The sequence below is a fragment of the Diceros bicornis genome, chromosome 17 (genome assembly GCF_020826845.1).
Source record: "Diceros bicornis minor isolate mBicDic1 chromosome 17, mDicBic1.mat.cur, whole genome shotgun sequence".
Lineage (NCBI taxonomy): Eukaryota > Metazoa > Chordata > Mammalia > Perissodactyla > Rhinocerotidae > Diceros > Diceros bicornis.
The window spans coordinates 36,478,436-36,494,628 of NC_080756.1; the positions used below are offsets into that span (position 1 = coordinate 36,478,436).

The 16,193-nt window shown below is 40.1% G+C and overlaps 1 protein-coding gene across 1 annotated transcript in view; it reads left to right on the forward strand.

Annotated features, from left to right (window-relative positions):
• ITPR2 (inositol 1,4,5-trisphosphate receptor type 2) overlaps positions 1 to 16,193 on the forward strand; it is a 472,032-nt gene that overhangs the window by 386,248 nt on the left and 69,591 nt on the right. The window contains exons 51-52 of the mRNA XM_058558623.1: positions 236 to 431; positions 4,331 to 4,423. Coding sequence (XP_058414606.1) covers positions 236 to 431; positions 4,331 to 4,423 — 289 coding nt within the window. The remainder of the gene's footprint in view (positions 1 to 235; positions 432 to 4,330; positions 4,424 to 16,193) is intronic.

Genomic DNA, 16,193 nt, shown 5'->3' on the forward strand with positions numbered 1-16,193 from the left:
CAACAGATGCACGTTATATGTTGTGTTAGAGTTATCTTTATTGAAAAACAGTTTATTAATACATTCCAACTGGAGAAGAAATAGATATTTTGGTTCATTTTTAAGGTGTCCCTTAGGTTATTTTTTCACAGATAGACTAAAATGGCTTGCATTTGTATTTTTAGTTACCTTTATATTTATTCACCTTTTGCTCTGTTACATTTTTTTCTTGTTTTTGTTTTCTCTATTTTTATAGCTTTTTGATTTGGTGTACAGGGAAGAGACTCTGCTCAATGTCATAAAAAGTGTCACACGGAATGGCCGCTCCATTATTCTCACTGCAGTCCTCGCCCTCATCCTTGTCTACTTGTTTTCCATTATTGGGTTCCTTTTTCTGAAGGATGACTTCACTATGGAAGTGGATAGGCTGAAAAACAGAACTCCTGTTACAGGTATTGCCATTACCACTAAAGGAGCTTTCTCTAATGGCAGATATGACTTGCACGTAGCTTGTTAACAGGATCACAGATAAACACTAATGGAGGAAGGGTTTTCTTTCATGCCTTTGAACCCTTGTTCTTCTTCACTAAGAGCTCATGAATATGAAATACTCTTAAGCTATATATTAGCTTTCAGTATGTATGGGAAAATCCTTATACAAGAGACATCATCTAAACTCAATCTCAGTAAGAAAGTTTCAACAATGCTTACTGTATTCCAGAAGCCAGTCAACAACTTCAGCGAAGGATAATAGCTTTGGGATGCTTTTCCTTCTCTTTTTCCCTGTCTGCCCCAAGAACAACATCTAGCATCATTCACAACCATTATTCCATACATGTTTTTGCTCACAGGACATCATATTATCCTTAAATTGAAAATGACAAATGCTTTGACTTGGCAACCATCAGATAGTAAGAAATTTGGTATAGAAAAAGTGCTCAAAATATTGTCATTAAGAGGCTCAATCCATCAGTAGGTGGCTGTCAGAATTTCTATGCGATATTTATTTTTGTTGTCTGACTGGTTAGACATCATCCATTTACACTCACTATGATTCTTGTGGTGTGAGGGCTGCTTCTTTCTATCTTATTTTGAATTTTTATTTATTATGCTTTTTAATGGTTTCTTTTTTCCCCTCTCCTACCTCTTGTTGTTTTGGTTAAATTTCCTTGTTACCCTTTTTCCTCCTCTCTTGCTTTGCCAGATGGAAATCATAGTTCTGCACTTTGCCGTTTGTTTCTCTGGGTAAAACAGCCGCCTGTGGGTTGTAGAGAATGGAAACCACGAAATGACTCTCTCTCTCTCCTCAGACCATTAAATTTAAAAGTATGATTTAACTAATAGTATCTTATAAGCAATATTCTTTTTTGCCTTTAACAAACATTTCTTAGTTATTAAATTGATGACGTATGGTAGTATCTTTCTTAGAATATGGGATAATTAAATGGCATTTAGATTATGAAATCTAAGTGCTCAAAGCACAGAATAGAAACATACATAGCATGAAAGTTATTAAACTTGAGACTGAATTTCATACCTACGTATTAGTCTTTATTCACTGAATGTGAGATGTTTTCTGTTACTGCCTTTCTTGTTCTTCCTGAAATATTATTTTCACAGAGCTTTATAGTATAAATATTTAGAGGAAAAGTTCATATATATAAATATTCCCAAAACTCCACTTTTACTAAACTGTGTGTGAATCATAACCTATTTGTTCTCAAAGATCTTCTAGTTTTAATTATTTGCTAGATGTGATCACATTCAGTTATTCAGTACAGAGTGAGTCTGAGGCTGAAGCATCGTAATTTCTGAATCAAGTGTGTGCAATAGTTATTGTTTTATGAATCTGATAGTAGATATTTTTAATTGTTATTTAAAAAGAAAGTTAGTGTCATTATATTACAAATATATTTTCCTTAAAAATACAAAAAATACTTTTTTTCTTTTTGTTTTACAAAATATGTAACACCAGAACTAATATGTCAAGATCTACACTAAGAATATTTATGCATATTTATATAGAAAGCTGTTAAGAGAAAGCATTTGTAAATACTATGAAAACCTAGCATGTGAGAGCAGCTAACAAAGTTAAACCCTTGATTCTTCCTAGATTGAGAGTTTTTGTTTCATAGACTGAGAATGCATGTGATATCATGCCCGGGAGAAAGCACTCATATTTTCATAATATGTTTCATGTAATTTCAAACACCATATATTATGTCTATTGATACATAGCAGAAAGTTTATTCTTTGAAAGATCGCAAACTATTTTCTCCCAAAGTTGAGTGAAATTATCGCAGATAACACACCTAGGTGGCAAGTGAACTTTGGTTTGCAGAAGTATGCAATTCTTCAGTGAATGTGAAGTAATCAGAAAACCAGGAGGTGGAAGCAAAGAGGGGAGGTTGAGAGTTCTACAACTGAATAGCAAGAACATCAGAGGCACATATGGAGTGAGAACAGATAATTTGCCAGTGCACTGGGAATTTAGGAGAATGTGGAGCCTACCTCTGGCACCAGTGCAATCTGCGACTTGACAGATGAAGGAGCCTCCACTTGAGTAGTGTTTAGAGGAATCAGTGTCATAGAAAAGCCCAAGGTGTTGGAGGGAAGGTTGTGTTGACAAGTGGAGGTTACAGTGTCTCTCACACTGTCCCTTCTTCCCCATTCTCACTGCCGCTGTCCTGTTTCTCATCCTCATTTCCTGTCACCCAGAATACTGCAGAACCTCCTATGTGGCTTCCCCACCTTTAGCTTCTCCTCTGCCTGCCCGGGTCATTCATTCCAACCACAGCTCTGATTCTGTCTCTCATTGGTTCAAAAACTTTGTTGGGGTCTACACTGGCTATGGGATGCTTAGTTCAAAATCATTAGCCTGGAAGCTCAGGTCACTCCCCCTTGTCTGTGCCTTTGCTGGTCTCTGTGCCCTTTGTCATACAAATTGCACCTGGAATTGCCCCCTTTTCTCCATACCTTATCTTTCTATGTATAAATCCTGTGTCTCCTTTAGATGGAACCTTCTTTAAAAAGCTTTCTGGTTTTTTTTCTAGAATTCATCTCTCCCTCTCCTAATGCATGCCATCACTTTATCTGTACTCCACTTCTTTCATTCAGTTCTAATTATGTCTGTACCTGTCTGTGTTCCCTAATTGATTGTTGGTTCTCCAAGGCCTCTTGACTCTGGACCCTCAGAGCCTAGCAAGGAGTCAGTAAATATTTATTAAGTAAGGGAATGGCTACGAGGGCACGCTCGGAAACCCCACCTCTCTCCCTCTCTGACCACCTGGCACCCACTCCACACCCAAGTGATGTACCTGCCCTTTCCCTCACGCTTGCCCCAGTCGGGGGGCAGGGAGAAATGGAGGTAAAATGTGTGGCCTCCCTTCCTGGTGGACTCCAGCTCTCTCAGCTCCAGTGCTTGTGTTGGCAGCAACCCCCGGCCTGGTCCATCTCCTCATCACGTGTCCTCCCAACTTAACTCCAGCTCCCATTTGCCGCTTCTACCATCATCACATCAGAGAATCACGGTCACCTGGGTGTGGTATTGCTCTGAAATGCACTTGAATATTTCTTCAGCCGTTTGTATATAAAAATGAACTTACTCCCGACCCTCCATCTTACGGACTTTCCTCAATGGGCTCTGTGTGAAAAATAGGTTTGAGAGGAATGAACGTCTTTACTTTGTATTTGTTACTAACAACAAAAGTTTTTTGTTTGTTTCATACAGATACAAAGATAGGAAGATTACTATTTTCTGTTCCATTCTGGGCCAGGGATATAGGTGGTAAGCCAGCAAGCAGATGGATCCTTGGGGACTAAAGAAGAAAAGAAAGATCCTGAACAGGGATCTGGCAGAAGATTCTGCTTCCTTGAGGCATTTTATGCCCTGTTCTCTGGAGCCCCGTACTTGACTGTTGGTACTGCCACCACCTGCAGTCTCTATCTCAGCCGTAGGGCCCAGTGGCTTAGAGCTCAGGGAGAGCCAGCTGCACTGGGGGAGATGTGTTCCTGGCATTCCGAGTCAGAACCCTGAATGCATTTGGCCATGGGAGTAGTGTTACACATGGTGGTTAAAATCTACGGTATTATTAATACTTTATCTCAGCCACTTTAAAAAGATAGGAAAGGCTTTTAGTGGGATGGCCCATGAACCTATTCTTTGTTTATAAAATTGCTTCAGGAGGCAAAACTGTGTTCAGAGTCCCAAACGAACTTACTAAAAGACTTTAGGAACACAGCTGAGTTGGAGGACTGGTGCCTTCTCGTTATGTGCCTTTGTAACTGTCTGTTCATTTCTTGTCGTGTGCATATTTGTCTCTATACCATGTTCTACTTCGTGTGCTCTCAGGTAGTAATGGAGTTCCTACTATGACGTTACCTTCAATGATGGGGACATGTGTAAAGGACAACTGCTCACCCACGATACCGGCTCCAAATACAGGTCTGTAAAGAGGACTCCAGAACAGTATGAACTCAATACTTTGGAAGTTATGTTTATTTGGTAAATGTCATTACTGCTTAAAGAGTTGCTCTAGGAATCTCATGGTGGGTTGAAATAGAGGAATGGAGGGTAAAAGAACCAAAAAAGTTTCAAACTAGACAAAGGATTCCCATATCTGCCATTTTGAATCCCTGCCCTGTTCCTTACATCATTTCAACTCATGAGAATTTATCACATTTACCCTGTGGAATGTGCTGCTAAAAATTCTTTTACCCTATTGCAAACCCATACCACACTAAGCGAGCACCTTTTAAATGGTTAGCCTTTAACAAGGAATCTGGAAATACATGGGCTTAGAACTCAAGAGGCTTGGTTATAATCCTGGACTTGCCACTTTCTGGCTCTGTCTTGGATATGTTATGCAAATTTCCTGGATGTTGTTCAGATGGCTTACCTAGAGAGGGAGAAAGGGAAAAGGGGAGGGAAGGAGGGAGAGAAATTGAGAGAGAGAGAGAATATGATACTTTCCCTGCCTCCAAAGGAGCAAATGTTAAGCATGCATATAAAAAGAATTTTTTAAACTCTGAATTGTTCTCTTAGGATGTGGCAGTAGTTTTGAAACTATGGCATATGTGAAATTTAATGAACTGTAAAAGGAATTAGTGGTCTGTTTCCAGAAGCAGCAAAGATTTAGGGAGTATACGTCTTTAAATATTTGAAGAGTTTTATATATAAAAGAGGAGTGGATTTAGTCTGTGTTATGTCTACAAAGGGCAAAATTGGACTCAGGGAAGAAATGGTTAAGCACTTTAGACTCAAATGTAAGGGTGAATTTCCCCATCTGGGAGAACATTGTTTTGTCATAATGGTAGGGCTTTCTTTCCTAAATTACCTTTTTTCCTTGAGATGTTGGACTGTTGCTTGAGGAAAAATGGATTGTCCCTTCTGCTGACTAAATGTTTCCTGCTTTATGACTTAAAAGGAGAATTAAACACATGAATACATTCCATCCCAGAGTCACAGCAGCCATAGGCACTGTGAGCATTTGCCACGAGGCCTTCATGCCTCGCCTACCTCCTGGGTACCCAGTCAAGGCTTACAAACAATGAACCAGCTCACTCTTCACTTATATGCCTTTGCTGTGCTCTCTAGTTTCTAAAATCCTGTTACATGCATCCTCCAGTTTAAACACCTTCAATTTCTTCAGCCTTCCCCACATATTATAGCAGTGACTCCTTGATGTAACACTCCAGGGCAAGAAGCTGAGTGGTGCTCTCTTATTCTGGATAGTGGAATTCGGAATCACACCACACTCTTGACCCATATTTGGTTGACTCTTGGCTAAAATGCCGTTCTTCTCTAGTTCAGCTGTCAAGCTGTAAATGCCTATCCTGTACTCATATAGTTGAGTTTGGAACTTCAAGTATAAAACTGATTCATTTATTACTATATGTTTTTGCCAAGCCACAATCCAAGGCCATCCCAGTTTGTCCTGTGAATAGGTTGGGAGTTTTTTGACCAGATGATCTCTAGGTGTCAGGTCTCTTCCAGTTCTCATCTGCCAAGAGGCTCATGGTATCTTTATGGATCCCGATTCTGTTAAGCAATATATTTATTCTCTTTCATGTCATCCTCAAGTTTGATAAGCTCTGGAACAGGGGTTGGCAAACTATGACCCATTGGGAAATCTGACTTGCCACCTGTTTTTGTACAGCCTCTCAGTCTAAGAATGGTTATAACATTTTTTTAAAATTTTGTTTTCTTTAAAGAAAAAGATGCAGTGGGACCCACAAACTAAAATATTTGCCAACTGGCTCTTTACAGAAAAAAATTTGCCAACCTCTGCTCTAGAAGATTTTCATTACAGGTGCTAGAAATGTTGCACAACACAGTGTTAAGGACAGAGTCCTTTGGCATGCTACTGGAAACATGCTTTCAGATTGACATAGTCATGTTTTGTGCAGTTCTTCAGCCATACAGAAATCTGTCTTAAATAAACTATCATGCAGCCCATGTTTCTCCATCTTTTTTCTGAAAAATATTGTAAGACTCCTTCTCAAAGCCTCCCTACCAAAGCACAGACACATGTCTGCCACATCCCCAATCTGAGGTTAGTCTGGACCTGTACTGGCTTCTCTTGATCCTGACTCTTTCCCACACTATCCATTTAATGATCCAATTTAGTACCTTATCTTGGAGATCAGCATCAACCTCATTGGTCAGCAGTTTTCTGAGTCTGTCACAATCTCAAATTCAAGTCTACAGATGCTCCTCTCCTTTACCATTATCCCTGATTTTTAAAAAATCATGGAAAGCTATTTCAAAAACTTGGACATAGTTTAAATAGCTGGGTAAAATTAAATAGTTCTTAGGACCTTTTGGCCACCTTGAACTTCAATTGATTGTCACCCGTACTTGTTATCTCCTTTTCAATTCAACACGCTGTTTCCGTAACAGAGTATGAAAAATAACATGTTAAAAATTTACTTTCTTGTTAGCACAAATATTTTAACAACATGGATGCATGTATAGTAACCCTATTCCTAGCTTGCTCTTCTATCTCTGAATATTACTTGAAAATTATTTCCTTTATTTTAAATCAGATATATCTTAACATTGGTTTGATTTTAAGAACAAAACATTGCTTTGCCAGTGAACCAATAACAGGGCTAGTTTTCCTCCTGCCAGAGTCTATAAGGATGGCTGACCCAAGGGACCCAGCACAGCAGCTAAGCTAGTGATGCTCATCCATGGCATGGTATCTGGAAGCTTGGAAGGCTCAGGGAGGTGACTGCCAGAGCCCACTCTCCTAGAGGGAGATCTTCCGGGTCATACATAGTGTGAGCATATCTCAGGATGTTGACTGCCCACCTCTGTGCAATTCTATAAATTTTAGGCTTTCTGCCATTCCCCGGGCATTGCTGTTGATGCTCAACCAAGTGTTCTACTGCAATTGTTTCATATGTTATACTAATTGTGACATTTTGATCTTAACATTGAAAAAAATAACATGAATATTTTTGTAAAATGGGAAATTAGTTGTCAATTCAGTATAATTCCTTGATGATGATATTAATAATCATGAAAACCTTGTGCATTCATTTATTCATTGATACAGCAATATTTGTTGAGCCTCTGCTATGGGCCATGCTAGGTATTGGGTTTGTTTGAATATACAAACATGATCCTGGCCCTTATGGAACTTATAAAACAGTAAGGGAAACATAAAAAGATATAAAATATAGTGAGCACTCCAAATGGTGCTACAATAGATAATCACAAGAAAGCCTGGGTGAGAGTCAAGATGGCGGCGTAAGCAGACTCGGAACTCACCTCCTCCCATGGACACAGCCAGTTTACAACTACTCGTGGAAAAATTACCCCTGAGACAGAACTGAAAACTGGATAAGAGGAACTCCTGCAAAAACGGACAATCCTAACTGAGGCAGAAGAGGCAGAGACTCCCTTCTGGAGAGGAAAAACGCCGCCTTCACAAGCCGCCAGCTTCACGGCCGCCGGGAGCAGCCCACAGGTCCGCAGCCTCCCTGGAGGCGCGGGGCCCTGAGCCGGGAGCGCCCCCACTGTGGGCATTTTGTGGACCCAGCACAATCGAGACCAGCGGCAGAATATCTGACTGTGCCTGCTACTAAAACACTGGGGAGCACCCCCAGAAAACCCGGTTCACAAAGAAGCTAAAACTGGCTCTTAAAGGGCCCGCGCGCAAACTCACCTGTGTCAGAAAGCATCCTAAAATCACCAGAAAGAAAGGTGCACAGTGCTGTGGTGAAAAGAGACTCACCTAATAGGCCCTGAGTGCATCTCGGTGAGGGGTGACAGCTCTCCAGGGACTGGGACATTGGTGGCGGCCATTGTTGTGGCCTGGTGTGGGCATGCTGACACAGACGCCATTGGAGTTCTCCCTGAGGCCTGCTAACCCAGGTCTGCCCCACCCGCTAGAGCACCGATTTAATCCAGCTCAGCCAGGGCAGGCAGCCCACACTAGAGACTGGCCCCACCCAACAATAAGCCCTCAGGCAACTGGTGGGCCTGCAGAGATTGGTGACTGGATTCTCTGCAGCCTGGCAACTGAGCCGACTTTAGCTGGCAGGGTGTGCACAAGGAGCGGGTGGAGAGTGTGGGGCGGTGGCGGAGTGTGTGGGGCTCCCGCCATGGAGAGACTGGGTCCGCTTGGGGAGGTCGGGGCGTGCACACAGGGCAGGACTGTGTTGACTGTGTGTGTGGATGTGTGGGCGGCAGGGCTTGTCAGCTGCAGAAGACTTGTGCTTCTCAAAGACCCACATAGGGGGTTTGCCCCACCTTCCAAAGCCTGAAACAATTGGGTGCTCCTGTGCCTGAGGCCAGCCCCACCCAGCTGCAATCCTCAGGGAACTGACAAGAGACCTAATAGGCTAGAGGCTTACAGCAATTGTAAGGCTCCGAGCCTAACAACCTGCCACGCTGGGGGCCTACTCGCTTAAAAGAAATACTGCAACACAAATGTGGTATTAGAACTTGCAGCCAACTGTGCTGGGGCTCCCCACACCTGATAAAGAGACTGAAGGGCCCACAACAACTACAAGCAGCTGAGCATTACAACAGCTGGCCAGGAGCATAACACGGCCTCCCTGGGTGCCTACAGGGAGAGCAAACAGGCCACAACAGAAGGACACACGTAGCCCACATAGGGGTCACCCCTGGAACATTGAGAACTGAGGGAAGCACACTGGAAGCCTCCTAAGGCATCACTTGCATAAGGTCACCTATCCAAGAGCAGGAGACGTAGCTGACCTACCTAATACGTAGACACAAGCACAGGGAAAGAGGCAAAATGAGGAGGCAAAAGAATACATTCCAAGTAAGGGAACAGGACAAAACCCCAGAAAAGGAACTAAGTGAAACAGAAATGAGCAACCTACCTGACAGAGAGTTCAAACTAAGAGTGTTAAGGATGCTCACTGATCTGGGGAGAAGAATAGATGAACTCAGTGAGAATGTCAACAAAGAAATGGAAGATATAAAAAAGAACCAATCAGAAATGAAGAATACAATACTGGAAATGAAAAATTCATTAGAGGGACTCAAAAGCAGAGTAGGCGATACAGAAGAACGGATCTGTGAGCTGGACGAAAGACTAGAAGAAATTACCCAAGGTGAACAGGTAAAAGAGAAAAGAATTAAAAAGAGTGAGGACAGTCTAAGGGACCTCTGGGACAACATCAAGCGCACTAACATCCGTGTTATAGGTGTCCCGGAAGGAGTAGAGCAAGACAAGGGGGCAGAGAATCTATTTCAAGAAATAATAGATGAAAACTTCCCTAACCTAAGGAAGGAAACAGACATCCAGGTACAGAAAGCACAGAGAACCCCAAACAAGATAAACCCAAAGAGGCCCACACCAAGACACATCATAATCAAAATGTCCAGAATTAAAGATAAAGAGAGAATCCTAAAAGCCGCAAGAGAATGTCAAGTTACATACAAAGGAAACCTCATAAGGCTATCAGCTGACTTCTCAGCAGAAACCTTACAGGCTAGAAGAGAATGGCACGATATATTTAAAGTGCTAAAAGGAAAAAACTTACAGCCAAGAATACTCTACCCAGCAAGGTTATCATTCAAAATGGAAGGAGAGATCAAAATTTTCCCAGACAAGCAAAAATTAAAGGAGTTTGTCACCAAGAAACCAGTGCTACAGGAAATGTTAAAGGGACTGATTTAAGGGGAAAAGAGAAGACCACAAATAGGAAAAAATATCTGTTTCCATGATAAGAATGTAATGGATACAAATGCACAAAAAAGAGGTTAGATATGATATCAAAAACATAAAAGGAGGGAGGAGGGGAGTTAAAGTGTACAGCTTTCAGAGAGAGGTCAAACTAAAGTGACCATCAATTCTTTATAGAAGAAGAAAGGAACAGAGAAGGACTGCTAAAACACTGAGAAAAAAAAAAATTAAAAAATGGCAGTAAGTACATACTTATCAATAGCTACTTTAAACGTCAATGGACTAAATGCTCCAATTAAAAGGTACAGGGTGGCTGACTGGATAAAAAAACAAAACCCATATATATACTGCATACAAGAGACACACTTCAGACCTAAAGACACTCACAAACTGAAAGTGAAGGGATGGAAAAAGATACTCCACGCAAATGGCAATGAAAAGAAAGCTGGGGTAGCAGTACTCATATCAGACAAAATAGACTTTAAAACAAAAACTGTAAAAAGAGACAAAGAAGGGCGTTACATAATGATCAAGGGAACAATCCAACAAGAGGATATAACACTTGTAAATATCTACGCACCCAATGTAGGTGCACCTAAATATATAAAGCAATTATTAACAGACATAAAAACAGAAATAGACAGTAACGCAATAATAGTAGGGGACTTGAACACTCCACTTACACCAACGATAGATCATCCAAATAGAAGATCAATAAGGAAACATTGGCCTTAAACGACACACTAGAACAGATGGACCTAGTAGATATATACAGAGCACTCCATCCAAAAACCGAAGAATACACGTTCTTTTCAAATGCACGTGGAACATTCTCCAGGATTGATCACATATTAGGCCACAAAACAAGTCTCCATAAATTTAAGAAGATTGAAATAATACCAAGCATCTTTTCTGACCACAACGGTATGAAACTAGAAATCAACTATAGGAAGAAAATCAGAAAAGCCACAAATACGTGGAGATTAAACAAAATGCTACTGAACAACGACTGGGTTAACAAAGAAATTAAAGAAGAAATCAAAAAATACCTGCAGACAAATGAAAATGAAAATACGACATGCCAGAATTTATGGGATACAGCAAAAGCGGTTCTAAGAGGGAAGTTTATAGTGATACAGGCCTATCTCAACAAACAAGAAAAATCTCAAATAAACAATCTAACAATGCACCTAAAGGAACTGGAAAAAGAAGAACAAACAAAGCCCCAAATCAGTAGAAGAAGGGAAATAATAAAAATCAGAGCAGAAATAAATGAAATAGAGACCAAAAAAAAAATAGAAAAAATTAATAAAACCAAGAGCTCGTTCTTTGAAAAGATCAACAAAATTGACAAACCTTTAGCCAGACTCACCAAGAAAAAAAGAGAGAAGGCACAAATAAGTAAAATCAGAAATGAAAGAGGAGAGGTTACAACAGACACCTCAGAAATACAAAAGATTATTAGAGAATACTATGAAGAGCTATATGCCAACCAATTCGACAATCTGGAAGAAATGGATAAATTCTTAGAATCATACAACCTTCCAAAACTGGATCAAGAAGAAGTAGAGAATTTGAATAGACCAATCACCAGTAAGGAGATTGAAACAGTAATCACAAACCTCCCCAAAAATAAAAGTCCATGACCAGACGGCATCCCTGGTGAATTCTACCAAACATTCAAAGAAGACTTAATACCTATCCTTCTCAAACTCTTCCAAAAAATTGAGGAGGGGGGGAAGCTCCCTAACTCATTCTGCGAAGCTGACATTACCCTGATACCAAAACCAGACAAAGACAACACACAAAAAAAGAAAATTACAGGCCAATATCACTGATGAACATCGATGCAAAAATCCTCAACAAAATACTAGCAAATCGCATACAACAATACGTTAAAAAGATTATACACCATGATCAAGTGGGATTTATTCCAGGTATGCAGGGATGGTTTAACATTCGCAAATCAATCAACGTAATACACCACATTAATAAAATGAAGAATAAAAATCACATGATCATCTCAATAGATGCAGAGAAAGCATTTGACAAGATATAGCATTCATTTATGATAAAAACTCTGAATAAAATGGGTATAGAAGGAAAGTACCTCAACATAATAAAGACCATATATGAGAAACCCACAGCTAATATCATCCTCAATGGTGAAAAACTGAAAGCTATCCCTCTAAGAACAGGAACCAGACAAGGATGCCCACTGTCACCACTCCTATTTAACATAGTACTGGAAGTCCTAGCCAGAGCAATCAGGCAAAAGAAAGAAATAAAAGGGATCCAAATTGGAAAGGAAGAAGTGAAACTGTCACTATTTGCAGATGACATGATTTTATATATAGAAAACCTTAAAGAATCCACCAGAAAACTTTTAGAAGTAATAAACGAATATGGTAAAGTTGCAGGATACAAAATCAACATACAAAAATCAGTTTCATTTCTGTACGCTAACAACGAAGTAGCAGAAAGAGAAATTAAGAATACCATCCCATTTACAATTGCAACAAAAAGAATAAAATACCTAGGAATAAACTTAACCAAAGAGGTGAAAGATCTGTACACCGAAAACTATAAAACATTTCTGAAAGAAATTGAAGAAGACACAAAGAAATGGAAAGATATTCCGTGCTCTTGGATTGGAAGAATTAACATAGTTAAGATGTCCATACTTCCTAAAGCCATCTATAGATTCAATGCAATCCCTATCAAAGTTCCAACAACATTTTTCACAGAAATAGAACAAAGAATCCTAAAATTTATATGGAACAACAAAAGACCCCAAATAGCTAAAGGAATCCTGAGAAAAAAGAACAAAGCTGGAGGTATCACACTCCCTGATTTCAAAATATACTACAAAGCTATAGTAACCAAAACAGCATGGTACTGGCACAAAAACAGACACAGAGATCAATGGAATAGAATCGAAAGCCCAGAAATAAACCCACACATCTATGGACAGCTAATCTTTGACAAAGGAGCCAAGAACATACAATGGGGAAAAGAAAGTCTCTTCAACAAATGGTGTTGGGAAAACTGGATAGCCACATGCAAAAAAATGAAAGTAGACCCTTACCTTACACCATACACAAAAATTAACTCCAAATGGATTAAAGACTTGAATGTAAGACCTGAAACTGTGAAACTTCTAGAAGAAAACATAGGCAGTACGCTCTTCGACATCGGTCTTAGCAACATCTTTTCAAACACCATGTCTGACCGGGCAAGAGAAACAATAGAAAAAATAAACAAATGGGACTACATCAAACTGAAAAGCTTCTGCACAGCAAAGGAAACCATCAACAAAACGAAAAGACAACCTAACAATTGGGAGAAGATATTTGCAAACCATATATCTGATAAGGGCTTAATCTCCAAAATATATAAAGAACTCATGCATCTCAACAACAAAAAAACTACCAACCCAATTAAAAAATGGGCAAAAGACCTGAACAGACATTTCTCCAAAGAAGATATACAGATGGCCAACAGACACATGAAAAGACGTTCAAAATCACTAACTATCAGGGAAGTGCAAATCAAAACTACAATGAGATATCACCTCACGCCCGTCAGAATGGCTATAATTAACAAGACAGGAAACAATATGTGTTGGAGAGGATGTGGAGAGAAGGGAACTCTCATGCACTGCTGGAGGGAGTGCAAACTGGTGCAGCCACTATGGAAAACAGTATGGAGATTCCTCAAAAAATCAAGGATAGAACTACCATATGATGCAGCTATTCCACTGCTGGGTATTTATCCAAAGAACTTGAAAACACCAATTTGCAAAGGTACATGCACCCCTGTGTTCATTGCAACGTTATTCACAATAGCCAAGACTTGGAAGCAACCTAAGTGCCCATCAAAGGACGAATGGATAAAGAAGATGTGGTATATATACACAATGGAATACTACTCAGACATAAGAAACGGTGAAATCCAGCCATTTGTGACAACATGGATGGACATTGAGGGTATAATGCAAAGTGAAATAAGTCAGAGGAGAAGGTCAAATACTGTATGATTTCCTTCATTAGGTAGTAGATAATAACAACAATAAACAAACACATAGAGACAGAGTTTGGATTGATGGTTACCAGAGGGGAAGGGGGGAGGGAGGAGGGTGAAAGGGATAATTCTGTACATGTGTGTGGTGATGGGTTGTAATTAGTATTTGGGTGGTGAACATGATGTAATCTATGCAGAAATAGAAGTATAATGATGTACACCTGAAATTTTTACAATGTTATATACCAATGTTACTGCAGTAAACAAAAAATTAAAAAAAAAAAAATTAAAAAAAAAACAACAAGAAAGCCTGGCTGTAGAGAGATTAAACAGAGAGACCTTTCTGAGGGAGGATTATTTAAACTGAGACTTGGAGGATGAGAAGGAGCCAGGCAGGCCAAGAGGAAGGAGAAGTTCATTCTGCGTACAGGGAACAGCATGAGTGACGGCCCTGAGGCATGTTCAAGGATAGATAGATGCTGCTAATTATCCTCATATTATAGGTAAAGACACTGAAGGACAGCGACTTTAAGTAAGATCACAGCTAGTAAACCAATCTAGATCTCTGATTCCAAGGCCTGTGCTTTAACCTTCTAAGTTTTATTGCCTCCTAATTAAGGGATTAATTTCTATAAATTATTTCTTCCCTAACCAAAATTTAGAGATTGTTAAAATTCTGCCTATCATATTGCTGCCTATCACATTGCCTTTCCCCAAGAATGCTGGGATAGATGTTTCTCTATGCATATTGTCTTCTAAAGGCAATTTCTTAAAGATAAATGTTCTCTATTACATATTTATCAACTGGTGTTGATTCCCTCCCCCCGCCCCTACCCCCTGGAACATTTAGCAATGTCTGGAGACACCTTTGGTTGTCACAGCTCTGGAAGGAGTGCTACTGGCATCTAGTGAGTAGAGGCCAGGGATGCTGCTAAACATCCTACAATGCACAGGATAGCCCTGCAAACAAAGAATTATCTAGCCCAAAATGTCAATAGTGTTGAGGTTGAGAAACTCTGTTATATTACAAAGTCTATTTGGATAGTGGTTTATAACTCTGAATACAGTGATCCCTCCTTATCTGTGGTTTTGCTTTCTGCAGTTTCAGTTACCCATGGTCAACTGTGGTCTGAAAATATTAAATGGAAAATTCCAGAAATAAACAATTCATAAATCTTAAATTGCCACCATTCTGAGTAGTGTGATGAAATCTCACGCCATCCTGCTCCATCCCACCTGGGAAGTGAATCATCCCTTTGCCTGCGTATCCACACTGTATGGGCTACCCACCTATTAGCCCATTAGTTAGGAAAAAACAGAGTGTATAGTACAGAGTTCTGTACTGTCTGTGGTTTCAGGCATCCACCGGAGGTCTTGGAACATACATATCTCCCACGGATAAGCGGGGACTATTGTACAAGCTCATAAAAGGCTTCCCATAAAACCCCCTACATCCTGTTACTCACCTAACATATTACACAAAGAACACAACTTTCCTTTTCTCTATGCACAAATGGGGACAGTTGTTCCAGGTATATCACCCCAGGGGCAAAGTCTGCCATTTTTAGGCTCCATCTGAGCTGGGAGTTGGGGGGAGAGGCGGGTATGATTTTGCAGGGAAAGCTCCAGGAGTAGAGAGGAAAGAACAGTGTAGGAATTTCAGCACTGGAGGTGTGACAGAGACACTGTTGGGAGCCATAGGTGGTGGCAATAGCTTTTCACAATTAGGGATCCTTTCTAAATCAGTATTAAAAACTGCAGGAATGCCTATATTAATCCACTCTTTCTTCTGTGCCCTTTTTGCATTTGACATGGTAAGTGATAAAATTCACCTGACTGAAAATTCCATGGATTTGATCTTCTAGCCTTGGCCACCCTTAAATTTTGGCCACATGTATTTAACTGCAAACTGCTGTTTGTTGTGCAGCATGGGTCACTTAGATCTAAAAATAACTTTTCTGTTTCTAAGACCAGGATTAAATTTTAATTTGCAAACCCTAGTGTGCATTTGTGATGGGCTTG